This window comes from Artibeus jamaicensis, unplaced genomic scaffold (assembly GCF_021234435.1).
Source record: "Artibeus jamaicensis isolate MK-2021 breed Jamaican fruit bat unplaced genomic scaffold, CSHL_Jam_final contig_793, whole genome shotgun sequence".
Taxonomy (NCBI): Eukaryota; Metazoa; Chordata; class Mammalia; order Chiroptera; family Phyllostomidae; genus Artibeus; species Artibeus jamaicensis.
This window is the reverse complement of record NW_026521975.1, coordinates 11,270,112-11,297,735: the sequence shown is the minus strand read 5'-3', so window position 1 is coordinate 11,297,735 and position 27,624 is coordinate 11,270,112. Positions and strand designations below refer to the sequence as shown.

Here is a 27,624-nt window from a genome sequence, read left to right as displayed (position 1 = left end):
TCGGTGGGATTTTTACTACTATCTTGGCTTTTCTGTATTTTATGGAATGGTAAACTTGAGTCCAATTAAGAAACTTTTCAGTTTCATCCTTTTATTTCTTCTTAAAGTGCAGGAGTTATAAAATGCAGAAGACAGTAACACTTACTTCATTCCCTGACCATCTCTTATCACCACTGTCAACACTATTGAAACCTGAATCAAGAGCTCCATAAGGGCGACCTGAGTATAGTTCTTCGTGGCTGCAAAAAAGAGACGTTAGTTATTAATGCAAAGTTGGATATATTAAAATTAACATTTGAAATAAATCAGATTCAATTTTATAAACGAATATTCTCATGGCATTTAGAGACTTAACTATTTAGAATTAAATGAGCATTCATTTCATTTTTGAATATGAGAAGTTCCAAATTAAAACAGAGTAAACAGAATAGTGTAATGAGCTCCCAGGGACTTATTACCAGCTTCAAAACTAACAGTCTGACATTTTTGTTTCATCTGTTCTACCCACTCCCAATGCCCCTCTCGTTTGTTTTTAACAGTACTTTTACATACACTGAAATGAACTCACCACAAATAAAGATATCCTTGTAATAACATATACCTCTATCATGATACAGGATATTTCTACTTTGCCAGAAAATTCCCACATATCCATCCTTTCCCACTCAATTTTCCTCACTTGGCCACTGTGTGCTCCTAGGAGGCAAACTCCACTCTGATTTTTTTCACACTACATTAGCATGGAAGGTAGAATAATGGTCCCCCCAAATGCCCAAGACGTTATCCCTGGAACCTGTAAATATGTTACTTTACACAGCAAAGGAGAATTAGGGTTGCAGAGAGAAATAAAGTTGCTTATGAGATGACCTTAAAATAGGGAAATTATCTTGAATTATCTGAATGGGCTCACTGTAATCAAAGGGTCCTTAAGAGTTGAAGAGGGAAGCAGAAGAGGTCATTGTGACGCCACGCTCGCTTGAAGATGGAGGAAGGGGACCGACTGCCAGTAATGCAACAGCCTCTAGAAGTTGAAAAAGGCAACGAAATGCATCCTACTGAGAGCCTATAGAAAAGAATGCAGCTTTGCCAGCATCTTACTGAGACCAGGATTTATACTTCTGACCTACAGAACTGTAAGATAATAAATTTGCCTTGTTTAAAACCTCCAAGGTTCTGGTAGTTTCTTATGGCAGGCATACAAAAGTAATACAATTAGTTTTACTTACTAAAGAACTCATAAATATGGAATTATATGTACTCTTTTTTAAATTCAGCATCATGTCAGTGAAAACCTTGAGGTTTTTAATACCTTGCACTGAATGAATGAATAATAATATGGTAAGTGTAGATTTAACTTTTAAAAAACCTGCCAATCTGTTTTCAGTAGCTACATCATTTTGCATTCTCACCAACAATATATTTGAGTTCAAGTTGCCAACACTTGTATTCTCAGTCTTTAATTTTAGCTGTTCTGATGGAGGCAATGTATTAGGTCACTGTGGCTTTAATTTATATTTTTCTGATGACTAGTGACACTGAGTATCCTCTTGTGTGCTTATTGGTCATTCGTTTACCTTCTTTTGTAAAATGTTTAAATCTTTTGTCCATTTTTAAATGTGGTTATCAATAAACTTTAAAAAATATTTTTGCTAAGTAAAAGAAGCCAGACATAAAACACTACGTAATGTTGTATTTCCTTTACATGAAATTCTAGAAAAGACAAAACTATACAGACAGAAAGATCAGTAGTTGTCTGAGGCAAAGAGAAAGGGGAAAAACTTACTGTACAAATGGGCAAGAAGGGGATGGAAATATTACATATCTTAATTGTGTTGGTAGTTTTTCATTTTTCCTCAGTTTTCTTTCACTGCCATAACCTCAAAAATAAATATATTTGGTCTATAATATAAATCTGTTTAAAATCATCTCAACAAAAAAGCACAGGTCACTGGAGTTCACTATTGAGAAATATGTGTGATGCCAATTGTGAAAGGAGTTGGAAACATTTACACCTGGAAATGAGTAAAACATTTGTGATCTTCAAAAAATTGTTTAGGGAAGACTGTGTGTCCCTTTTATACTACACAAAAATATTTAGAAAGTTACATATAAGGACTAAAAGTACCACAACACCTAATTTGTGTTGAATACCTGAAGAGCTACAGAATTAATAAAAATTCTCGTTAGTAAGACAGGACACTTAAGACTAAATTGGTTCTGAATCACAGCACACACCTAGTAACTATAATGACTATATTTCCATTTCTATAAGGCTTTCTGATCAGTAAAGCACTTTCACACACAGGTCATTTGATCCTCAGAACTAATGTTAGGGTATAAAAAGAATAAAGATCATATAGAAGAAAAGAAATTGAGGCTTGAAGAGATTAAGCGAACTCCCCAAAAGTACAAGATTCACAGCTAGAACCAAAACTTTCTGATTCCATGATGGCATTTTAAACAAATTTATTGCCAACTACAGTTCAATTTCACTAATCTGTACCACAGTGAGGAAGACAGAGGTTATTCACTGGTGCATGAGGAGCTGAAGGAAATATTTTATATACTATATATAAATATATAAAATTTCTACATACATACACACACACACACTTTTACATTTCTAGTACATTCTGAAGCCATTACAAATACAGTAGCACAACTCTGAAGTAAATGGAAAAAAGACAGTTTAATCTACTGAGCATCATTAAGAATTACCATAAAGCCCTGGCTGAGTAGCTCACTTGGTTAGAGTTTCATCCTGATACATAAAGTCTGTGGGGTTTGATCCCCAGTCAGGGCACATATAAGAAGTAACCAATGATGCATCAATAAGTGGAACAACAAAGCAATGTTTCTCTCCCAGTCCCACTTCTCTGCTCACCTTTCTCCTTCCCTCCCCCAAGATGAATTTTTAAAGAAAACTTTGTAAAAAACAAAAAAGAATCATTACAGGGACTGAAATACATTAGTTCTACAATTGCCAATTTCTCTGGAGAGACATAACATATTTATGGTACTTAGGCTTTCCATTTTGAAAAGTTTTCTTCATTGACTCAAGCTTTCTTTTATCTCTTAGAAACACATAAGTCTCTTTCCAGGTTATTTTTTTTTAAAGATTTTATTTGTTTATCTTTAGAGGGCAAGGGAAGGAGATAGAGAGAGAAATATCAATGTATGGTTGCCTCTCGTGAGTCCCCTGCTGGGAACTGGCCTGCAATCCAGGCATGTGCCCGGACTGGGAATTGAACCTCGATTGTGTGGTTCGTAGGCCCGCGCTCAATCCACTGAGCTACACCAGCCAGGGCCCAGGTTTTTTTGATATATGTTCTTAAAGTACTATGATCGGGATTACTATAGCAAAAAAAAATTGGGCCAAGACAAAGGACAGAATCACAGGTCCTACGATAGCACTGCACCTCTTAGCTAAAATTCATTATTCGTACAGATCGTGATGCTTCTTCCTCAGTTTCTTTAGGCATACTCTCACATATACCTTACCCAGGATTCACTATTAATTGTTACACTCAAAACGCACAGGTAGAAGTAGCAGTAGCAGTTTCATTTTCCTATTCTATTATTTCATGAGAGAAAAAATTTTTTCTTATCAAGAATTACTGACTCCAAGGGAGAAAATCAATCAGTGTTTATATAAAATAAAACCCACTTTCACTTGTTGTACATCTTTTAAGAATATAAGTGCAGAACACTTTTAATGAAAATTTTAAATAGTAAAACCAAAACTTCAATGAGTAAGAAATAAAGAGTCGTACACTTCTGGTCAAAATGGAGGCACAGGTAAATGTGCTTCGCCCCCTCATGCAACCACAGGAGGAATTACAACTAGACCTCAAAACACCGAGAACCTTCAAAAAATCAAGCTGTACAGAAGTCCAACAACCAAGATGTAAAGAAGCCACATTCATCCAGATGGGTAGGAGTGGTGGAGATGGGTGCAGAGGCACGGAAATGCACTGTGGCATGAACAGACGACTGGCAAAATGGTCATTCCCACATTCACATGTGGTGGATAGAAATCAGGAGGGATACCTCAGTAGTTAAGATCACAGCCCCAGGCCAGACCACACAGCCCAGGGTTCCAGTGCCAGGAAGATAAATCCCCATAAATTCTGGTTGTAAAAACCACTGGGGGTTGAGGTAGTGGAAAAAACAGCTGAAATTTCAGGTGACTGTGCTTAAAGGGCCCGAATGGACTCAGAATGTACACAGACCCACCTCCTCTGAAATCCAGTATCAGGGCAACAGTAGGAAGGGCACCAGTTGCACACATAACTGGAAACCAGGCAAGTGCAGAGCAAATCTCCAGAAGCCAGACAGCAGCATTATCCCCTCTCCAAGTCCCTCCCCCAACCCCCAAAACAGAACCACAAAGTGGTGAAGCCAGTAGCCCTGCACTGGCCATTACCTAAGGTTCTGCTCCATACAGTGTACAGGTGCCTTTTATACAACAGGCCATATTACTAAGACAGGGAGTCAAGGCAGCTCTACCTAATACATAGAAACAAACACAGGGAGGCTGCCAAAATGAAGAGACAAAGAAATAAGCCCCAAATGAAAGACTAGAACAAAATGCAAGAAAAAGAACTAAATGAAATGGAGATAACAAACCTATCATATGCAGATTTCAAAACACTGATTATAAAGATGCTCAAAGGACATAACATATTGAGTATTGAAACAACATAAAAAATACTCAGGAAGAAATGAAGGTTACACTAATTGAAATTAAGAAAAAATCTACAGAGAACCAACAGTGGAGAGGATGAAGCCAGAATTCAAATCACCAATATGGACACAAGAAAGAAATAATAATTTGACCAGAACAGAAGGAAGAAAAAATCATTTTAAAAAATGAGGGTGGTATAAGGAGCATTTGGGACATCTCCAAACATACCAACACCTGAATCATAGGAATGCCAGAGAGAGAAGAGGAAGAGCAAGAAACTGAAAACTTATTAGAAAGGACAGTGAAAGAAAACATCCCTATTTTGGTGAAGAACAGACATACAAGTCCAAGCAGCACAGAGTCTCAAACAAATTGGACTCAAATAGGACCACACCAAGCATGTCATATTTAAAATGCCAAAGGTTAAAGATAAATAGAGAATCTTAAAACTGGCAAGAGAAAAGCAGACAATTACCTACAAAGGAATTCCCATAAGACTATCAGCTGATTTCTCAAAAGAAACCTTACAGGCAAGAAGGGGTTGGAAATAAGGTATCAAAGTCACAAAAGGCAAGGACCTATATCCAAGATTACTCTATTCAGGAAAGGTATTTAGAATGTAAGGGCAGATAAATTGCTTCCCAGGAAAGGTCAAGTTGAAAGAGTTCATCATTACCAAGCCCTTATTATATGAAATGTTAAAGGGACTTATCTAAGAAATAGAAGATCAAAAACTATAAACAGTAAAATGACAACAAACTCACTATTAACAACTGAACCTAAAAAAGCAAAACAAAAAGTAAGTAAACAACTAGAATTGGAACAGAATCACAGAAATGGAGATCACATGGAGGGTTATCAGTTGAGAAGGGGACGGGGTGAGGAATGGGGGAAAAGGTGCAGGGATTAAGAAGCAGAATTTGTAGGTAAAATGGACAGGGGGAAGTTAAGAACAGTATAGAAAATGGAGAAGCCAAAAAACTTATATGCATGACCCATGGACATCAACTAAGGACAGGATGGGGGACTGCTGGAAGAAATGGGGATATAAGGTAGAGGGGAACAAAGACAGCAAAAATTGGGACAACTGTAATAGCATAATCAATAAAATATATTTACATAAAAACACTACAGGAAAATAAATAAGAGTTCTATATTATAAGCAATTAACTAAGGTAGAAGGAAAAATAAATGAAGAAATAAAAGGAGACTATTAAGTAGAGGAAACTAAATATTCATGAAATAATGGTGTAGGTTGCCTCATATCCTCCCCAGTGCCAAAATCTTGCTCTAATGGAGGCCCAGATCTAGCACTGAGTATGTCAGACCTAATCCCCACCACATGACAAACCTTTTATGTCCTTAACATCACATACCTGTTTTCAGTCCTGTTTTATGACTAAATATTCTAGGTAGGAATCTCCACCGCCCACCCCTCGCCAAGAATCCAGTACATTTATTGATGTCTGCTCAAGTCCTTCAGGTCCTGAAGATTCCTTGTTCTCCCTTCTCATGGGGGAAGGAAGCCCAACTAAGACAATACAGACTGCAGATGTGCCTCCAAGACACAGCACCATGGTCTGTTGGTACAGAATGTCTTCGGTTCCCCCACCCTTCAAGTACACTGGGAGTGCGCTGTCCACCTGGAAGAGTTTCTGTTTCTCAGCCATTCAGTTCTGCAAGCGGTTCCGGGCAGTTAAGAAGGAGGAGCAAATCAATGCCTTGAAAACATTCACAGTCCTCATTGTGCATCCTCCTCTTTGGCTGGAGTCACATCATCTCTCAGCCCAAGAACATACAGCCTAGGTAAGAATCTTCTATAGATATGTATTATTTAAGTTAACTACTCTTTCTATATATGCTCTTTTCTTAAAATATACTTTACTGATTAAGCAATTACAGTTGTCCAATTTTTTCCCCTTTCGCACCCTCCATGCAGCACCCCCTAATACTTCATGCAATCCCCAAACCACTATTCATGTCCATGGGTCACCTGTATAAGTTCTTTGGCTACTCCATTTCCTGTACTGTACTTTGCATCTCCACAGCTATTTTGTAACTATTTGTACTTCTTAATCCCCTCCCCTCTTCACCCATTCCCTCACATAACACCCCTAACCTGACAACCATCAAAAGGCTCTCTGTACCCATGCATGATTCTGTCTCTGTTCTTGTTTGATTAGTTTGTTTTTTAGATTCAATTGTTGACATTGGCATTTCCTTGTTCATAGTTTTGATCTACTTTTTCTTAAATAAGTTCCTTTATATTCTATGATAATGGTTTGGTGACGATGAACTCCTTTAGTTTTTCTTGTCTCAGATGTATTTTATCTGCCCTGTAATTCTAAATGATAGCTTTGCTGGGAAGAGCAATCTTGGCTGTAGGTCCCTGGTTTTCATGACTTTGAGTATTTCTTGCCTATCCATTCTAGCATGCAAAGCTTAATTTGAGAAATCAGCTGACAGTCTTGTGGAACTCCCCTGCAGGTAACTAACTGCTTTTCGCTGATGTTTTTAAGGTTCTCTCTTCATTTTTAGCCTTTGGCATTTTAATTATGATGTGCGTCTTTGCATCCACGTTGTTTGGGAGTCTCTGCATATCTTGAACTTGTATACCTATTTAGTTCACCAAATTAGTGAAGGTTTCTTTCACTAATAGAAACCTTCTATTTTTTCAAATAGATTTCCAATTTCTTGCTCTTTCTCTTCTTCTTCTGGTACCCGTATGGTGCAAATGTTGGAATGCTTGACATTGTCCCAGAGGCTCCTTATACTATCCTCATTTTTTAAAATTATTTTTTCTTCTTGTTGTTCTGTTTGGTTGTTTTTTGCTACCCTGATTTGATTCTTAGATTCACCCAATCTATTGTTGTTTGCCTATAAATTGTGCTTTATTTCAATTAAAGTATTCTTCATTTTTGACTAAATTTTTTATGCCACTGAGGTCGTCACCAAGTGCTAGAGAATCCTTATAACCAGTGTTTTGAACTCTGCAACTGATAGTTTGCTTATCTCCATTTTGTTTAGCTCTTTTTCTGGATTTTTGATGTTCTTTAATCGGTGCCATGTTTCTCTTCCTTTTGGCAGCCTCCCTGTGTTTATTTCTATGCATTAGGTAGAGCTGCTATGACCCCGTCTGGGTAGAGTGGACTAATGTGGTAGGTGTCCTGTGGTCCATTGGCACAGCCTCCCGTATTACTCAAGCCGGAAACTTGAGGTGTGCCCTTTGTATGGGCTGAATATACCCTCCTCTTGTGTTTGAGCCTTGGTTGCTGTGAACAGGTCAATGGGAGGGATTTACCCAGGCCACTCAGCTTCAAGAACTGGCTGTGAGCACTGACCACCAACCTCCACCTTCTGTGGAGGATCAGCTGGGCAGGGGCAGGATGATGGTAATCTGTCCACTGGGTACAAAGGCTCTAGGGTTTTCTGGGTTGTGCAGGCCAAGTTCAGCCCCTACCTGTGTTCTGCCCAGGGCCACCCTGCATGAACTATAAGGCAACCTGACATGGCAACTACCTGAGCTGCACTCCCAGGTGAAGTCAAGCTATGAATCTAGGATAGCTGCTGCTGGTACTAAGCCTGGGGCCACTTAGCAAGAGGTAAGGGTGCTGGGAGCTCACTGAGACCTGCTGTTGCTTATTTGATTAGGCCTTAGGGGAATTGTGAAGCTTGAGCCAAGACCAGCCATTCACATGGAAAAGTCAAGATGAACAGTTTGGGTTGCCCTGTACGTTGGGTGGGACAGAGTCTCAGGGGATCTTCAGGGCAGGGCAAACAGTGTTAGCCAGGTTGATGGAGTCTCAGATATGGCACCTACCTATTAGTTCTGTGGCTCTGTGTGGCGGTGGAGGGCTCAGAAAAGGGACAATGGCCCTCTGCTGGCCTTTCTCTCCCCCAGTTCTTGTCTTGATACCACACACTTGAGTTTCTCCTTGTACAGCACAGGTGCCATTCAAATTGCTACCTTGGTGCTGGAGCTCAGAGATAATGAGTCTGAATAAGTCTCATTCAGACTCATTGTGGGCTGGTTAAGACTCGTGTGTGGGTTGGTTAAGAGGAACTGCTTGGGACACAGAAGTTTCTTCCACTGAGTCAACCCATGCTGATTTTTGCAGTCAGAAGTTATGGGGACTTATCTTCCTGGCAATGGAACGTTGGGCTGGGTGCCTGGTATGGGCCTAGAACTCCTTGCTCCTGAGATATCCCTCCCATATTTTTATACACCACACGTGGATTTGGGACCAGCCTGTTTGGGGTCTTTGCCCCTCCTACCAATCTGGATGGACTTGGTTTCTTTAATTCTGTAGTTTTCAGACTTCCATTCAACTCCATTTGTGATCGCTCTGAATGACAGCTATTCTACAGTTTAGTTTTAGTTTTGATGTGGTTGTGCAGGGAGGTGAGCCATGTGTACCGATGTCACCATCTTGACCAGAAGTCCATTTTGTTGTGGTTTTAATGATTCCTTTTGTATTTGTATAAATACTAAAACCTGTATTACCGTATGCTTTTACAACCACATTAGAGTGGGTGTTTTAAATATCCTTTATAGTGTGTAAGCAAATTCAATCTAATAACTATACTAAAAAACTCAGAATGTCATCACCAAGTTGTTTCTGATAACTTTAAAGGAGAGGAAAGCTGGGAGGGAATTAACATTTACGCAACCAAACTGACTGTTCACTCACTCAATAAATATCGCCAAGTATCCCCTGTGTGTGCCAAACATGTGGCTGTGCTAGGGATGAGCAAGAAAGGCACAGTCTGTGGCAAAGCACAGAAATCAAACCCCTTTGGAGAAACACTCAACATACTTGAGAAATCATGTTCTATGTAAGTATAATTTTCAAATAGCCTGAGATTACCTCTTTATACCATAAATATTTAAATATTTAATTCTAGTAATTTCTGGTTAAATAAACTTTTAAGGCATATTTCTCTTTAGTGCAAGTGATACACCTTAATAAATGTTCGCATGTTGTTTTTAAAATTTTTATTTATTCATTTTTAGAGAGAGGGGAAGGGAAGGAGAAAGAGAGGGAGAGAAACATCAATGTGTGGTTGTCTCTTACGTGCGACCCCCCAACCAGGGACCCAACCCACAACCCAGGCATGTGCCCTACACTGGGAATCGAACCAGTGACCCTTTGGTTCGCAAGCTGGCATTCTACCCACTGAGCCACACCAGCCAGGGCAGTGTTCTCCTAATGTGCATGAATTATTATACTGTGCTAAAATGTAGTAATAACTTAAAATATGGAAGGTTCTTTGCAAATATTCCAAATGGTACCAAATTTCTGGTTTTATAGCTTCACTGTTTTCAAGTATCTTATTAAAATTATGAAATGTATCAGAGATACAAAAGAATATAACAGACATAGCTTTTAAAACATAAGACATTATTAATACCTTTAAAGACTCCTCAACACCTTTCACACTGAATCTTCCTTCCTCTCAGAGATAACCAATAACTTGAATTTTTCACTTAATATATATCTTCTGTTTACAGTTTTATTTTTTCCCTCAGATTACTTTTTATACTTTTCATATCCCTGCCAAATTCTACTAAAACATTAATTTGTTAAGATAACAAGAAGCAAGCTCATTAGGACTGTGCTTTTGTGGGAAATGTGACAGGATGTAAGGGAAGTTCGTAGAGGTTCTCCTTTGGGTAAGGTCTATGAGTGTTATTTCACCTTCACTGAGACATCAATTTTGCCTGTTTAAAGCCTTTTGAGTTTAATTACTGCTATTTAAGATTATTCCGGATGGCTGGGGATGCCAAGTAGATAACCTTATAAGTCAAGTGTTACAGAGTTGAGGAACTCACAGCCAAAAGGATCCCAAAATGACATCAAGAGTCATCCAATCTAACCTCCTCACCCTCTATGGGAAAAATGAAGCAGAGTTTCCTAGTTAACAGCAGAGCCAAGATCAGCATCCACGTCAACCAGACCAGTGGTTTTCGACTGCAGAACTCCCCAGAGGATACTTGGCAGTGTCTGGAGATATTAGTATTTTTGTTTGTCTTACTGGGAGAGTGCAATAGAAGGCAGGGATGCTGCTAAATATCTCCCATGTACAGGACAACTCCTCACAACAGAGAATTACCAGGTCCAAAATAACAAGCAGCGTCGAGGCTGAGAAACGCCGATTAGAATTACACTTTTCCACATCTAAGTCATCAACATTTTACTTAATACGAGGTTTCTGAGAAACATACTGTCAAAATAGGCTATTTCCCTTTAGTAAAATCTTCAGGCAGATATAAGGGTCTAATGTATTTGATTTCTTGTGAGCTGGAATATGATAAGCAAACAAACAAACAATAGAACGTACTCACCAGGAGCCAAAACCCAAGGGTCTCCTGTCATAATCTGGCAGATCTGGAGCAATCTTACAAGCCTGTATGTTCAGGTACTTAAATATGTGGACTTTGCCTTTTATACATATCTAAATAAAGTAACACATAAATTATTACTCATCTGAAATGTGTCCCTTTTTAATCACAATCAGCTTTTTACTTAAAATTGGAAATAGAAGGCATTTCTACTAAGTACATACAGTAATATAAAAAATCTAATACTCATTTAACAAATTATATTATTTGTTATTTTAGCTATTTAAGTGATATAAATGTAGGCTTTATTTTATAGACACTAAGTTTCAGTAACACATAAAATAATTTATGATTAAAAAGAGAACATCAAATAAATTTATCACACTGATTACTTAGGCATAGCCAAAAATTTAAAGCACTGCATCCACATGGATTATATTAGCAACTTTTTTCCTTTTTAAAAATTTTATTTATTTATTTGATCACTTTAATTCCACTTTCCCCACCCCACCCTATATTAGCAACTTTTGCTTTTAGGAATTCAACAATCATGTACAATTATGTTTTCAATCCTAATTTCTGCCAGAGAGAAAAGCAGGAAATGTTTAAATGTTAAAGCTACAGATATTTTTGTTGCTACATGTTGATGTATGTTCCAGAAGTCAAAACATAAATACTTAAGGATTATGAGAACCTTGTATAGTGATGAGGTTTACTCATAAAGTTATAACTGCCATACAGAGGCTTGTGCCATCAATTGATTTCTGAAGAGTAAAAGAGGTACAGCCTGGACCTATTTTTTAGATTGTATAATATCTAGAATCTATATGTAACACTACCTCATAAATACTTATTAAATAGATTTATTTCAGTCACTGCTAAACAAATGACCAAATTAAATAAAATAGGAACTTGAGATTTTAAAAAATGAGAAGGTACAAAAATAATGGAAGAAATGTACTAGTAATCTTTAGTTTTGAAAGCTAAGTATTTTTATTTGTCTCTAGCAATTACATTGTCTACAATCAAGTTTTATCAGAAAAAAATGTACTCATTTAGAAAATACCTTGAATGGTTTTCCCCAGGAGTGAAAAGTAAGATAGGTTGCAGGCTCTTGGTAGTCAGATCTCAGTTTTAATGGGTCTTGGTTCTGCTCCTCAGGGACATTCAAATGTTTATTCATGTGTTTTAATGATAGAGGAGATATAGGAAGCTAGAAAAAACTTCAAGGAAGAATCCTACAATTTTTTTTAAATGTCAATTTCATGAAAGAAAAAGCACTCTGGAAACTATCTTCCACTGTTTGGTCAAGGCTTCTAATGAATGCCTACGTGTGTGAATTTATTAAAAAAACAACTTAATTTCCAACAAAAAGATAAATGTGTATAATTTAAATTTAAAGTTTCATCCCTTGCCAAAAAAGTTCATAACATACTTCAGATCGATGATGGTTTACCTGTGCAGGAGGAGACTGTAATGGATTGTTATCTAGGGCAATCATCTGTAGGTGCCTTAGGTTCCGATAACAAACAGGGATTGTTGTAATTTTATTGCAGGAGAAGTCTAAACGTATTAAAGGCAATTCTGCCAGCTCTGCAAAGACATGAAATGGAAATCAACAATTAATATTCCAAAATGAGACAATTTTAACAGAAGCCTTTAGTTAGTGAATTTAACATAAGTATTTACTTCTACTCTTTCATAGTAATTAAATGATACAGCAAGGTAGTATAAAAAGAAATTTAGATGCTTACAGACAGAAAAATCTAATGAAAAGCAAGCTGTTTTACTCCTCACAACTAGGATCCTATTGGTCTTCAATCACCGCAGAAGTCAACAATTTATTCCCTAGTGCAACTAAATTGAAAGGCTCTGAACTCAAGGACTCCAGGCAAAATGGCAAGTCAGCATGAGTTGCTAGTTAAAATAGAAAATTTAAGTGAAAGTCTACACACTTAATGGAAAGACCTTAGTACCTTCCTACCCAGCCCCATCCCCACCCCAGCTCTTGAATGCCGAAAATTAGGAATATACACAACAAGGTAGAAGAAATAAATCACTCTCTGGAGAATCTCTATAGTCCAATATAAAAGACCTTCAGATCATATGCAGTCCCCACCCTGCCTGACGTAGCCACCTTGCTGCTTTATTAGAATTACACAATTTCTACCCAGTATGCTTGAAACTTCTAACTGGTTCTATACTGACAATTTACGATCCACAGACATCTAGAAAAACCTCCAACGTGGAAGACAGAAATCAAAACACAGAAACCAGTTGAAAAGAGGAACTCAGAAGAAACAGGTAATATATAGGAAACAGAAGAGTTTGAAAACCTGGAACTAATAACTCTAATTTCAGAGAGATAAGATACTGAGTCACTAAAAGAAGAAAGGTTAAAAAATCACAATGATAAGCATTAGTGGAAATGAAAAATATGATGGCAGAAATTAAAAATTCAGGTGAATGGTCAGACTGTATACCACTTTGTAAAAGAAAATGACAAAGAAATAAACAAAAAAAGATAAGAAAAATCACAGGATCAATTAAAGTGCTACAACTTCCAACCCATAAAAAATCCAGAAAGAGAGAACAAATGAAAAAGAAGACAGAAAACCATAAAAAAAAAAAAAATATATATATATAAGAAAAGGTGGCCCATAGTCAGAGATATGAAGGTGGCAGCCGCCAGGCTGTGGGGCCCGTGTGGTCACAGTGACTGCTCAGCTGTCAGGCTGCAGCTTGAAGGGATGATCCTGTCCAAGATGGGGTGGCTTCAACAGCCACCTCTAGAACTGTGAAATCTAAGGCAGAGAGAAGGCTTGACCTATAGACTTCGTGAAGAGTAAAAGGCTGGAACTTTGCCCCAGGAAAATATTATCAAGTTTGCCAAGAAGTAAATGATGCCAATACAGAAAGCTAAATTAAAATGTACAGTATTGGATAAAGAAATTGAAGAACTCAAGTCAAAACCTGTTGCTGGAGGAACTGACAATATTACTAAGTACACTGCAAAAGAAAGATGCATGGAAACTACCATATTCTACACATTTTTTCTTCATTCCCTAGGAAGACAACATGTGTGACTTATAACATGAAACAAAATCACTTCAGATTTCAGTGACATAATTCAGCAGGAAAGGTACGAGACCTTTTTGGCAGAATGGCTCCCATACCTCCTCTATCATTAAAACACATGAATAAACATTTGAATGTCCTCCAGGAACAGAACCAAGACCCATTAAAACTGAGATCTGACTACCAGGAGCCTGCAACCTATCTCACTTTTCACTCCTGGGGAAAACCCTTCAAGAAATTTTATTAATTTCCTTATAACTGGGAAGTTTAACATGACTATATATGATCATCTGAAAGGTATTAGTGCTCAATTTCAGGTGTATGGGAGAAAGAAAATTTTCTGGAAAATGAAACATCAAACATGGGGAAGTTCTAAATTAGGTGGAAGAAGTCAACTGGAAGATGCATATGTAATTCCATTTATCTAATATTTTAGAAAAGACAAGCTATAAATATGAAGAACAGATCAGCAGTTGCCAGAGGTAAGACGTAAGGGGTGGGTGTAGTTATGAAGGGAGTTTGTTTTGAAGTGACAGAATACCTTAGGTATCCTGATTGTGGTGGTGGTGGTGATTGCATAAAAAATGAGTTAAAATTCATAGAACTGCATTATTCCCACTCAAGAAATCATTGTTACTGTATGATAATTTAAAGTATAAAAAAGTACTTAAAAAAGAGAAATGTAAGACAAATTTCCAGAATGAAGAATGTGAATATCTGATTTGGAAAGAGACCCACCAAGGATCTAGTACATTGAATTAAAACGACTCATACTGCCCTGACCGCACATTGCTCAGCTGGTTGAGTGCTGTCTAGCAAAGCAAAAGGCTGCAGGTTTGATTCATGGTAAAGAAACATGCCTGAATTGTGGGCCCGGTGACCCATTAGGGTGCCTGCGAAAGGCAACCAATCTATGTTTCTCTCACGTATCGATACTTCTCTCCCTCTCCTTCTTCCTCCCTTCCACTCTCCCTAAAAATAAATAAATAAAATCTTTGAAAAACAAAATAAAAAATGACTCATGCCTTCACTGGTATGGGTAAGTGAGTTGGGCATTGACCCAAAGGGCAAAAGGTCACTGGCTTGATTCCTAGTCACATGCCTGGGTTGCAGGTCAGGTCCCTTGTTGGAGTGCAAGAGGCAACCAATTGATATTTCTCTCACACATTGACATTTCTCTCCCTCTCCTTCCCCCTTTCTGCCCCTCTCTCTAATAAAACAAAAAGCAAAACAAAAAAACAAAAAGCACATCATCATAAAAAAAAAGGAAGATCTTAAAATCTTTTGTAAGAAAAAATGGGTCACAAAAAATGGACTGGAATTATAAATAACATCAAATTTTCTTTTAATTTTTCTTAAAAAACTGAACAAACGTATGATTTTTATGTTATAGTTCCAAGGTAGAAAAAGTGGAGCAGGCAGGGCCCTGCGGCCCTCCTCACCCCCACCCCTGGGGGGAGCGGTGGAGGCAGCGCATACACAATCAAAGGAGAAAAACACAAGATTCCTGAGGAATGGCCTCAGATTTTCAAACATTAATTTTTAACAGTAAAAGCTGCAAGTGAAAAGAGACTAAAAAATCCTGAAAGAATATAATTTTCAACCTAAAATATACAATAAATTATTCATCATGAGTGAGCATAGAATAAAGATATTTCAAGTGAAGTATCAAAAAAATGTTTTCCTACTAGAAGACGTTCTCTAGCAAAATGAGGGAGTAAGGTAAGAAAGAGGAGTTATTTGTCAATTACACCTCAATAAAGCTTAAACTTTTTTAAAAAGTAGGAAAGAGAAAGACATGGAGCCCAGGAATAAGAGTATTCAATATAGAACAAAGAAAGTTGGGCAGCAATAACAGGACAAGTAGCCCAGACTAAAAGAGAAAGAAAAAAGGATCAATGAGGGAGGCATGCAGGGAATATAAAGGTGATAGGTGATCTGATTAGTTTGACTAATAAGGCTGCTCAGAAAAAAAGGAAGAATAAACCATAGGTACTTAAAAAACACAAACCAAGCAAATTAAAAAAAAACAAAAATTATTAACTCCAGAAAAAAAACCAACAAAAACAAGATGTACAGGGAAGAAAATGAAATCAGAGTACATTAATTTGCAGGGAACAATATTTGTATAGCTATAATAATGTAAACAATGAATAACAATTTAATCAAAAGGTGTAATAAAATTACACTGGAAAGATGTGAAGAGGGAAGTTGAGGTATGATGTTGGTAATGTAAGGAAGTTTAATCCTTATCTACTGTTAAAGAAAACAGACATAAAGTGTCAAAAAGTTGATAAACTCAGCAATAATGATGTGAAAGCATCATTGTTCATTAGAAATATGTCAACAAATACCAGAAGAAAGTGTCAAAGGAATTGGAAGTAGACGCTTCTGGCCACTGAAATTGAGGAGGGGGATAGTTGAGGTGGGGGAAATGCTATTTCTTATTTTAAGCTTTTTAATACTATCTGCTTTTTGGATGATATATTATTTGAAAAACATTATAATTAATTTAAAATCAAATGGCAATATAACAAAGGATGCAATCTTTTATGTGCTGAATTATAAATGTTGAATTAATTAACATGAACTTCCACTCTAACTTGTGCAGCTGTTGGAATAAAGCTTTCCTGCTATCTCCATTTAACTGAATATGATGAGATTACCAGATAAACTGATTTTAAAAAACCATCTGAGCCCTGGCTGGGTAGGTTAGTGATGGCATCATCCCTATATCTTAAGGCTCCGTGTTCATCACTGATCAGGACACATAAAAGAAGCAACCAATGAATGCACAAATAGGTAGAATAACAAATCAATGTGTCTATCTGCCCCTTACCCCAAATTAATCTTTAAAAAAAACATTTAAGACTATTTGGTAATTTCACAATTTTCTTGGTAATGCACATTCAAAATATGATATAGGAACATATTAGATGACAAAACTATTAGACTGCAGTGTCATCTGAAATCCCAAATTTTCATTTTCACCAAAACCCCAATGTTTCATTTAAATGATTTCACATCAAGTCAGTATTATCACATTAGTAAGACTAAAGATCAACCATAGTAGGTGGGCCCTGAGAAGAAGGGCAATCCTAAATAAAAATATGGGCATATAAGACAGGTATTATGTAATACAGGTATTACGATTTTGGTCAGTTCTGTTGAGGCCTTCATTCACGTTCCTGAGGTGACAGAAGGCAGAAACAGTAAAAACTAAGGAAGGCTCTGAAGATACAAGGTGCAGGGTAACTGAACAAGCCTAGCTGAGAGAAAAGAAATGCAGGATTTAGGGGAGTGTGGTTGCAGTGAGTGTATTAAAGTGGATTGGAAAAGTCACTTTCTGAGATCTTGCTTTGGATCCAAAATGACAAAGCTACACTGGTATGTTAGAACTAAATATTTAATATCCAGTAAATATCATACTGAATCAAACTGGTATAAATATTTGGATTCAACAGTAAAATAAAAGTGTCATGATATTTAGTATATAACAGAAGTCATGTTTTGTCAAAGAACCTAGAGAATCAATGTCATGAAAATACCTTTCAAATATTCCTCATCTTTCTGATACACATTCTGAAATGTCTGCAGATGAATTTCTGTAAGTTGTTTCAAATTAATCTAGAAGACAGGGTAAGGGAGAGTGGATGGGAGTGTGGATGAAGCAGGAGTTGCCATGAGCTGATGACTGTTGTAGCTGGGTGATTCAGTGCTCTCACTTACGAATGAGAAATTTTCCATAATAAAATTAAAGAAATAACTGATCTAATCAAATAACAGTTCTTATTTTCACTTTCTTTTATAGCTTTTTCTCTCATAAATTTGTATTTTTAAAAAATTGCTAATTATACTTAATTAACTTGTTTAATCATTTTTATCATTCAAATAACAGAGCTTAGAGCCCAAGATAACCAGTCTCCTACTCTAGTCTCTCACTCTGTTCATCACCAATAAATGGTCATTTAGCTTCTATTTGAACATTTTCAGTGAAGGATAGAGTTATCAGGTTCAAACCAATCCACTTTTAAGTCAGAGCTAATTGTAGGAATGTTTTTCATTATATGAAACTATCTCCTCACCTAAAATATGTTATATGTCTCCTGAGTAGTTATGCTTACTAAATCTCCAGAGATCGGACCCTGAATTATCAATACATCAGTTGACAGGGTTCAAAAATACAATCAGTTGTCAACAGTTATTGGAATCTTTCATTGAAGAGTCTAACTTTTAAAATTCACAATGGAAGAGATAATATTAAACAGACCATTAACTTTCAAACGTCGGCTGTAACTCTATACATTTTTTGTCTTCTTTGGAGAGATATTTAAAATGAAAAGTCAAATAATAATAAAACAATTATCTCCCAATTTCTTACCTTCAGGCAAACGTACTAAGTGATTTCTTCTTACGTTAAGGTCTCTTAAGGCCTCCAAATTACCAATTTGGGAAGGTATTGTTTGAATTTCATTGCAGCTTACATCCTATTTCAAAAAGATACGAAGTAAAAAATTATTCTAAAATTCCGAACCAGCATGCTTTAAACTATCTATAAAATGAAGTTGGAACAAGATAATTATTGATAAACTGAATACTTGCAGTTCCTCCTAGTTATAAAAACATTATGACCATGTCCAAGAATAATTCCATAGTTTGTAGTGGCACTAAATTATAAAAATGCACAGACTTTTGACTAATTCTATACATTTCATGTATATCTACATTAATTTTATGAGAATTAAAATTAAATGACTTAAGTGGCACATAGAATACACAGAATATCAGATCAAATAAAAATGTTGATAAAAAGAAAAATAGGAAAAATATAAAAACATCTATTTAGGACAATATTTTTATTTTATTTTGTTCCAAAGAAACTAAAAGAAAAAATAATAAAAGTTATTATAAAATTATTTTAAAGAATATCCTATTTTCAAAATACATATTCAACTGTTCAAAAATATAACATAAAAATGCACTGAAGATAAATCATTCTTTATCAATCTGAAAGTGAGGAGAAAATAATAAACTACACATAAAAAGGTATGGAAAAATAGAAACTTTTATTAGCATCTGATCTAACCGATTCCAAGACATATTAGACAGGCATTCTTGGTAATAGCTTGACTCTGAAATTCCACTAGTTTTGAAAAGAGACTGACTTTAGGTTCCAACCCCAGTGTGTCTAGGATGACATCATTCTGAGACCAATCAGAATGATTTGTAAACCTATGTGCAGCAGCAGGAAGCTGCCTAAGGTTATTACAAGTGTCAAGGTGTCATATTAACACTTAAAATTCCTCCAATATAGAAGTAAAAAGAAAATATCAATAGACCTACTATTAGAAAAGATAGCTTTATCAAAAAATTCAATAAGCTTCAAACATTATTTTAAAATTTTCCCAAAATATTTTTAGAAAAAATAATCCTATTTTTTATTTTTCTACCAATTAATAACTAAAGCAGAATCAGAGGCTGGACTCCTAGTGTAATGCTCTAGACATCAAAGGCAAAGGGTTTTAAAATAAATTAAAAGGGTAGGAAAATTCAGCCTGAGCCAGAAGGTAATAGCAATCTATAATATTTCTCTCAGAAAATATATATGTTGAAATAGTAGTTTACTTTCACCAAAAAAGTAATAAAGATACTGCAGAAAGCTGGTCAAGTGGGAACCAGAAGCTTTAGGATTACTAATTGTTACTCTCCCACAAACTGTTTTTATAACTGAGGATTATCAATTCACCTGTTCTGTAAAACGCTAAAAAGCACCTTTTGCAAACATATCTATCTTTTAAGTATTTAAGATTCAATAAGTAGAAACAGAAAATTTTAATAATTTGAAAATCAGAATTTGAATCGTGAGTATAATTTACTAGTAGCTCATGTTATTAACCCAAGCTCTGAAGAAATGCCAACATACATAAATTTTTGAACTACTTCCTAGATCTAACTGACTCTAACTAAATAAACAGTGGTCTAATATCTAGATTTAATGCATTTGTGAATTTTTACATTACCTTTTATATTCATAATTTACTTTAAAAAGTCAGCTAATAAGTGATCCAATTAGATTATATGTGTACGGTATTTATTTTTTATGATGTTCATCTTTGTCAATAAACCTACATGGAACTACACTCCCAAATCTCAATGGACATAATTATATTGGAGCACTTCAGAAATACGAAACACAGGCTCTGGGTCTCAATTTCTTTTTTTTTTTTATTATTATAGGAAGGGGGGAGGAGAGAGGGAGGAAAATTGTGGGGGTTTCAATTCAGTTATGGCAACCTGGGCAAATAACAACCTGAGTGTTAGTTTCCTCAGTTGTAATATGATGATAATTACAGTGCTCAATTAACAATGTTATTGTGGTGACTGACTACAGGAGGAAAGTCTTATTGCCATGTTCAGAACGTTAAGTACTCAAGAGTAACAAGGAGTGGTAGGGGAAGGTTAATATTCTTAGAAATAGAAGACAGTAAAAATTAGCTTACTTCAGAGTATATAGCAAATAAGGGGAAAAATACAAGCCTGACCTCTGTAGTCTCCATTTCCCTATAGGGGTTAACCAAAAATCAGAATATTGATGTTATTAACAAGATTTAATTTTAAAAGTTCAAATGACTCATTAACTCATACCTCAAAAGTTCAGTAACATGGAAATCACTTAATCCTAGTGAGAACCTAATTCTAATGACCTTTGCCCATGCCATGTGAGCCTGATAGACTTGTACTTTCAGTTTCATAATTCTATGCTAAAGCACTTGAGTACTGGTCCATCAGTGAAACTTCATTATGAATACCTGAAAATAACTCAAAACACACCTTAGTAATGGATCTTCACCACATAAAAGATTATGGTATGTCTATAGACGTGTATATGTGGGACAGTCAAAACATAAAATATTAACTTACAAGTTCTGTTAAATGTCTGAGATGTCCAAGTTCTTCTGGAAGTGAGACCAATTTGTTATTACTCGCAATTAAGACTTTCAATGGCAAATTACACAAATGTACTGGCAGTGTTGACAGTTGGTTCCGACTAAAACGGGTAAGTAAAAAAAGAGAAGAGTCAGAGCTCACTACTTAAGAAAAAAAATTCCATTTTGCCATTCTCTACTCAGTAAAATAACAAACATAAGTCTTACAAGGAACAAACAGAATTTTAGATGAGTTCTAGCCTACATTTCCTTTCTTGTCAACTTTCTAATTTTTAGACACAACATTTAACCTATCTGCATCTTACACAGATTCCTCTTCTGTAAATTGAGAATCTTAGCATCTCCTCTACCTAATCTTACAGGGCTTTTCTACCATAAAACACCTTTGTCAATAATAAAGTGCTCAACATATTATTTTAATGAGTTAAATTTATATAAGAAAATGATTTAAAATAGGGTGAATAACTATCATTCTCTTCTTTCCAAAGAAGAGTTATAAACATAAAAATGTTTGTAATCTACTTCCCACATCATCATTACAGTATATAATGAAAAGCAAAATGAGTATGTCAACTGCACAATAAAATGGTTACATGTAAAAATATTTCAAAAGGATATTTCATAGGTATAGTAAAATGACAGTAAACTCACAATTATTAACAACCACACCTAAAACAAAAACAAACTAAGACTCAACTAGAACAAGAACAGAACCACAGAAATAGAGATCAATCACATGGAGGGTTAGCAACAGGGGAGTGGGAGGAGGAGAGAGAAGGAAAAGGTACACAGAATAATTAGCATAGATGGTGGGGAGAAAATAGACAGGGGGAGGGCAAGAATTGTATGGGAAATGTAAAAGCTAAAAAACTTAAGCTAAAAAAAGCTAAAAAATTCTCCCACACATAGGACTCTGCTGGAATACTCTCTGGAGACAGAGACTGGCATGAGCCATCTTTGCACCCTCCCTTTGCCATGCTCCATAGCACCAATATCTCCTAGGAGGGAGCTTATACATGCATCTGGTGGCCCATCTTTGCAGCACTGCCTTAAGATAATAAACTAAAGCGGAAGAATGTGAGTGGGAGAGGGTGTACAGGGTGGAGGAAAATGAAGGGGGGAAATGGGAAAACTGTAATAGCATAATCAATGAAATATATTTTTTAAAAAAGAATATTTAATTTGCTAGTTTTCTTCAACAAACATAACTTTTATTTTATTTTTAAAGTATATTTTATTGCTTATGCTATTATAATTGTCCCGTTTAATCTCCCCTTTATTTCCCTCTGCCCTATATCTCCTATACCACTCTCCTGTAATCCCTCCCTTAGTTCATGTCCATGGGGCATACATGTAAGTTCTTTGGCTTCTCCATTTCCCATACAATTCTTAACCTCCCCCTATCTATTTTCTATGGTATTTGCCAGGGCAGGGCCACCTACTTCCTTGCATTATGGAGCAATATGTGGGGGAGGGGTCGGAGAGGGAACAATGTCTCTTGCTCAGCTTCCTCGCTTCCCACAAGCAAATTGAGCCCTTCTGGTGCCGATTCCCAGGTGTGTAGGCTTGTGTATGCTCTACGACCCTGTGGGTTTCTCCAACAAACTCTCCTGTGAGACTGGGAATTCCTCCCACTGCCGCAACCCCCACCGATTTTTACAGGCAGAGGTTTTGAGGCTTTCTTTCCCCAAGCTGGAACCCTGGGTTGTACAGTCCATCTTGCTCCCCAGTTGTTCCTCCTGGGTTATCCGCACGTAAATGTGGAACTGCCTGGTCTGCCAGCCGCTGCCTTGCTGCACATCCTCTTCACCCCAGCTGCCTGTCTCCACCCCTTCTACAGGTCTGGATGAATGTTTCTTCTTTAACTACTTGCTTGCTGGACTTTCACACAGTTCGAGTTCTGGCTATTTTGGTTGTTTTGTTTTTAATTTTATTGTTGTCCTTCCTTTCGATGTGCGAGGAGGCAAAGTGTATCGACCTACACCTCCATCTTAGTTGGAAGTCATGTATAACTTTTACAATAAAGTAACAGAATTCTTGTAAGATATGAAAAAATGGAGTAGATGAGTCGATGTGTTTATACATTCAGAACTGAATACACAAAAACACATAATCAGAAGAACCAAAGTAATTACAAGTCTACTATTCTGATCTGATGAAGCTTATCTGAAAATGTCATTGTAGAACCACTGCTACAAGATTGCTGCAAGCCTACTAGGCTAATGGCCATTAGAGTTTATCCACAATTTCAAAGACAGAGGGAAAAACTAGAGGGACACAGGAAATACTGTTAATTTAGCCTAAGAACATGTACAGAAATTGCTGATATGAATAGGTAATATAAAATTTAGTAAAAGGCAACAGAAATTTGAAAAGGCTATATAAAACCAAATGTTAAAAAAAAGGAAACAACGTCTTACCTAATATTTAAGAATGTCAGAGCCTGTAGGTTTAGGATTGCCTCTGGTATATACCGAATACAATTTTGATATAAGTTGAGATTCTCAAGAGAAACAAAGTGACAGGCTTCTATGGGAATTTCTGAGAGGCGATTTCGTGACAGATCTGAAAAAAAAATTAATTAAGTTTAAAATCAATCCTTGCTACTTATTATATTGAAATGTTAAACAGGCAGGTTTTGTGAATATTTGAATTACCAAGAGTTCCTACTGTAAGGATTGATCCCAAATAAATATTCAAATATTTATTAATTGAATAAAACACTTGAACTCATGCCCCTACACCTATTGCTGGGAAATGCTGATTCCTGTTGAGTCTCCACATATAATACAAAATAAAAACATTATTCTTTGCAAGTAACACAAAATTCTAAGGTATATCTGCCTTACAAATTACTTCAAAGATCATACTAAGTACCAAGTATCCAAGGAAACAAATGGATCCCTAAAATCTGCCTTCACAAAAGCACAGACAACATCCTGAGATTTTTTTTAAAGAGCAAAGCAAAACCAAACCAAACCAAAAATACCGTTCCTTTCTTTACCAGTCAAGATCACCAGGGTTATATGAAGGAACTCATGAACCACCTTTGCTCCCACTGGCCAAAAATGAGACAATCTGAGCTTCAGTAAAGATAACTGTAATAGATTGAAAACTATCATACATACTGAATCATACAAGCATTTAATTACACATCCCTTCTCCACCCCCAAAAACTAATAGAGAACCAATTCATTATTTTGTAAACTGATAAAGGGAAAAATTCAAACATTTATTTTGCATTCCTTATATGTATCACGGAGTATCCAAAGAGAAAAGGGATTTATCTATGTATGTTTTAGCCGTAAATGAAAAATAATGGTGGAATATAACCATTCTGCAACCCTCAATAAATTACTGGGTCTAGAATTGAGTATTAATGGCTGTTATCTTTACAAAGAAACAATCAGAAGTTATATGCCTCCCACTAAAAGAATAGAACATCACTTATGGTCCTGCTAAAGGGACAAGGACCTCGTCTAATCAAGCTTTTGGATCAGTTGCAAACTTTCAGGAAATGCGAAGAACAGAGAAATAGGCTGAAATACAGTCACTCTATCACTACCCATTTAGATTTAATAAAATATACTGTGAAACTCATCTGCTCACTACTGTTTTCTCTCTTCTTCTGCCCTACCTCAAAGTCTTTGCTAGGAATTATTTGGTGAGAATCCTTTACTGAGAACTTTCCCTCTATCTAACAGAGGACCTATTCCTGCATATCTTGCTTTCACCATAGCAGGTAAATGATATTGTGGCTAGGAAGAGGTACAGTTCTTTTCACAGTAACATGTACATGTTATTTTACTGCCTTCTAGTTTCCAGTGTCACACTGAGAAGCTCAGCACATATCTGATCACTTTTCGTGTATAAGCTGCTTATTCTTTGTCTCTGAACCACCACCAACGCTCTAGTTTGAACACTCAGTAGGCTCTTTCAATCCTTCTTTAAATCAGAGAAATTCTCCTGGTTTATATCTTTAGTTGTTACATCTCTTCAATGTGCTCCCTCTCCTTTATATTTTTTCCCGTTTTGATTCACTCTTCTACATAATATACCAAGACCATGAATTTGAGTCTCAACAATAATCATCCTCTCCACAAATTAATAATTTGTTTTGTTTTGCTTGTTAAACTTGTCACCTCTTCCAATAGTTCTAGTTTACTGAAGACACTTGTTCTAAATATAATCTTTGTTAATCCTCTCTCTTGCTGATGAAGCTCCTTTAAGAGAATTATTTTCCATTGCTATTTCATATCCTGCCTCATCCTTAGAGCTCAGGTCAAAACTGCTAGAATTAACACCAAAATAACGGAAGCAACCTCTACAATGCACTGGAACAACTTCCTTCACCTCCAGTCGCTGCATTCCTCCAGGCACAGCTCTTTCTGAGGACTCAAGTTTTAATAATTGCCCCATAGACTTTGGCCTCCTGTTTTTATCTAGATCCAGGACTCATATACCCCTACAGGACCCACTAGCCTGTGAGCTCCAGAGCTGCTTTACTCTGAAGTGATGGCGACTAACTGAAGTTGAGAAAGTCTATCATTATGCCAAAATGCCACCATTAGGAAAAAAACCCAGTAACAGAGACCATTAAGTACTAAAATAAAAATTCCCTACAAAATCACTTTGTAAATCACTTCTTTAATACAAAGTACAATGAGAATTTTATCAATTCCTATTTAAATTTTATTTGTATAATTTTAAAAGTTGAATAAAAGAAAGAAATTAACTTCAGTTGTAAACTGTTCCTTAAATATTTAAATTTAACTAAAAAAGGACAACTTTAGGCATCAAATTAAGTTTAAGAAGGGACTATTAAAAGTCATTTTTCCTGCCCTGGCTGGCGTAGCTCAGTGGATTGAGCGCGGGCCTGCGAACCAGAGTATCGCGGTTCGATTCCCAGTCAGGGCACATGCCTGGGTTGCAGGCCAGTTCCCAGCAGGGGACGCATGAGAGGCAACATACATTGATATTTCTCTCCCACTCTTTCTCCTTCCCTTCCCCTCTCAAAAAATAAATAAATAAAATATTTTTTAAAAAGTCATTTTTCCTAATACTTGTATTATAAAGCTAAATTACTTAAAAATTCAGATGAGTGAAACATATGACATCCATCTTCTTTTTGTGCCCATACTAGGAAGAGGAAAAATGATAGCAAGGTATACACTAAACTTAAATGCATCTTAATAAATAAATACTCCCTAATTTTAAAATAATCAGCTAATTTATGACATAAATCTACTTTTGAACTCAGAGTTTCTAAGAATTCTTATAAGTTCTCCCATTTAAGCTGTATTTTGATTTTAATTTGGAAACACAAGTAACTTCTTCTTTGTGTTAACTGAGTGATTTTTTTATATGCTAAATTCATGAAAGAGCCTAATTAGTCAGTTGGATCGTAGATGATATTATGGAAAATACTGCAAAATACTATTGGTCTACAAAAGATAATTTTGCCATAGTTCCCCAAGGGGGAAATAATTTTACAGCCAAAGAAGTATGATAAAAAAATGAAAAAAATTACCTTAAAAAAAACTTCAGTTAAAAAAAGGGTATGTTTCATACTTAAAAATCTTTTTCTGGTTTTAAAAGCAATGTATAGTAACTTCATGTATTCAGAAGACTGCATAAAACACATAAGCATTCAAAGAAATAAAATACTGCCAGAACCCTAGGAGCCCCAATGTTGCTCTTCTTAATCATAACCCTTTCCCTCCCCAAAAGAGGAACCAATATACTGACTTCAGTAATAACCATTTCCTTGATAATCTGCAGACTGACACTTTAAATTTGCAGTTTTGCCTCCTGTTTCAGTTTCCTATTGCTGTTGTAAAATTACCAAAAACTCAATGGCTCAAAACACAAATTTCAGTTTGGTTCAAGATAGCAACTGAAGTACCTGAACATACCTCTTCTTTTTTTTTTTTTTTTAATATTTTATTTATTTATCTTTAGAGGGGAAAGGAAGGAGAGAAACATCAATGTATGGTTGCCTTTCGTGCGTCCTCTGCTGGGAAGTGGCCTGCAGGGAACCAGCCTGCAACCTAGGCATGTGCCCTGGCTGGGAATCGAACCGCAATTGTCTGGTTCACAGTCCCACACTCAATCCACTGAGCTATACCAGCCAGGGCTGAACATACCTCTTCTTATGGACACACTGAGTCTTAGCTACACATGGAACAATGCTGCTTAAAAAATCCCTAAAGACGGACTGAGTCATGACTACACATAATGCAAATGAGAAGAAAACCACAATGAAGAGGATAGCAGAGGCTGAGACCCAATCTCATCATAAAATCCATCCCGGCATGGAGACTAACATCAGGGGAAAACTTGAAACCCAGAACTTCTCCTCAAGAAGCCTACATCACGCACCTCAACTTTTAGGACCTGCATTAGAGAGATGTCTCCAAAACATCTAACTTTGAAAATCAATGGAGCTCATGTTCTAAGCTTGGACCTACCTCTTCCAGGACCCAGCTCAGAGGAGGCTGACCTGTTTTTATTAAAGCACTGGCCTTAGGAGCAGGCATCTAATTTAACGTACACACATAGGACTCTGC

General features: G+C 36.3%; 1 protein-coding gene and 1 pseudogene across 8 annotated transcripts in view; both read right to left on the bottom strand.

Moving 5' to 3' along the window:
• Positions 1 to 27,624, bottom strand: part of LRCH3 (leucine rich repeats and calponin homology domain containing 3) — a 122,285-nt gene that overhangs the window by 44,550 nt on the left and 50,111 nt on the right. For all 8 annotated transcript variants that reach the window (XM_053672849.1, XM_053672852.1, XM_053672846.1 and 5 more), the window contains exons 2-7: positions 23,476 to 23,620; positions 21,030 to 21,156; positions 18,490 to 18,595; positions 12,487 to 12,623; positions 11,034 to 11,143; positions 146 to 239 (exon numbers count right to left, since the gene is read on the bottom strand). In XM_053672849.1, the coding sequence (XP_053528824.1) occupies positions 146 to 239; positions 11,034 to 11,143; positions 12,487 to 12,623; positions 18,490 to 18,595; positions 21,030 to 21,156; positions 23,476 to 23,620 (719 nt within the window). The remainder of the gene's footprint in view (positions 1 to 145; positions 240 to 11,033; positions 11,144 to 12,486; positions 12,624 to 18,489; positions 18,596 to 21,029; positions 21,157 to 23,475; positions 23,621 to 27,624) is intronic.
• LOC128628507 (cytochrome c oxidase subunit 7A1, mitochondrial-like) lies at positions 6,167 to 6,681 on the bottom strand (annotated as a pseudogene).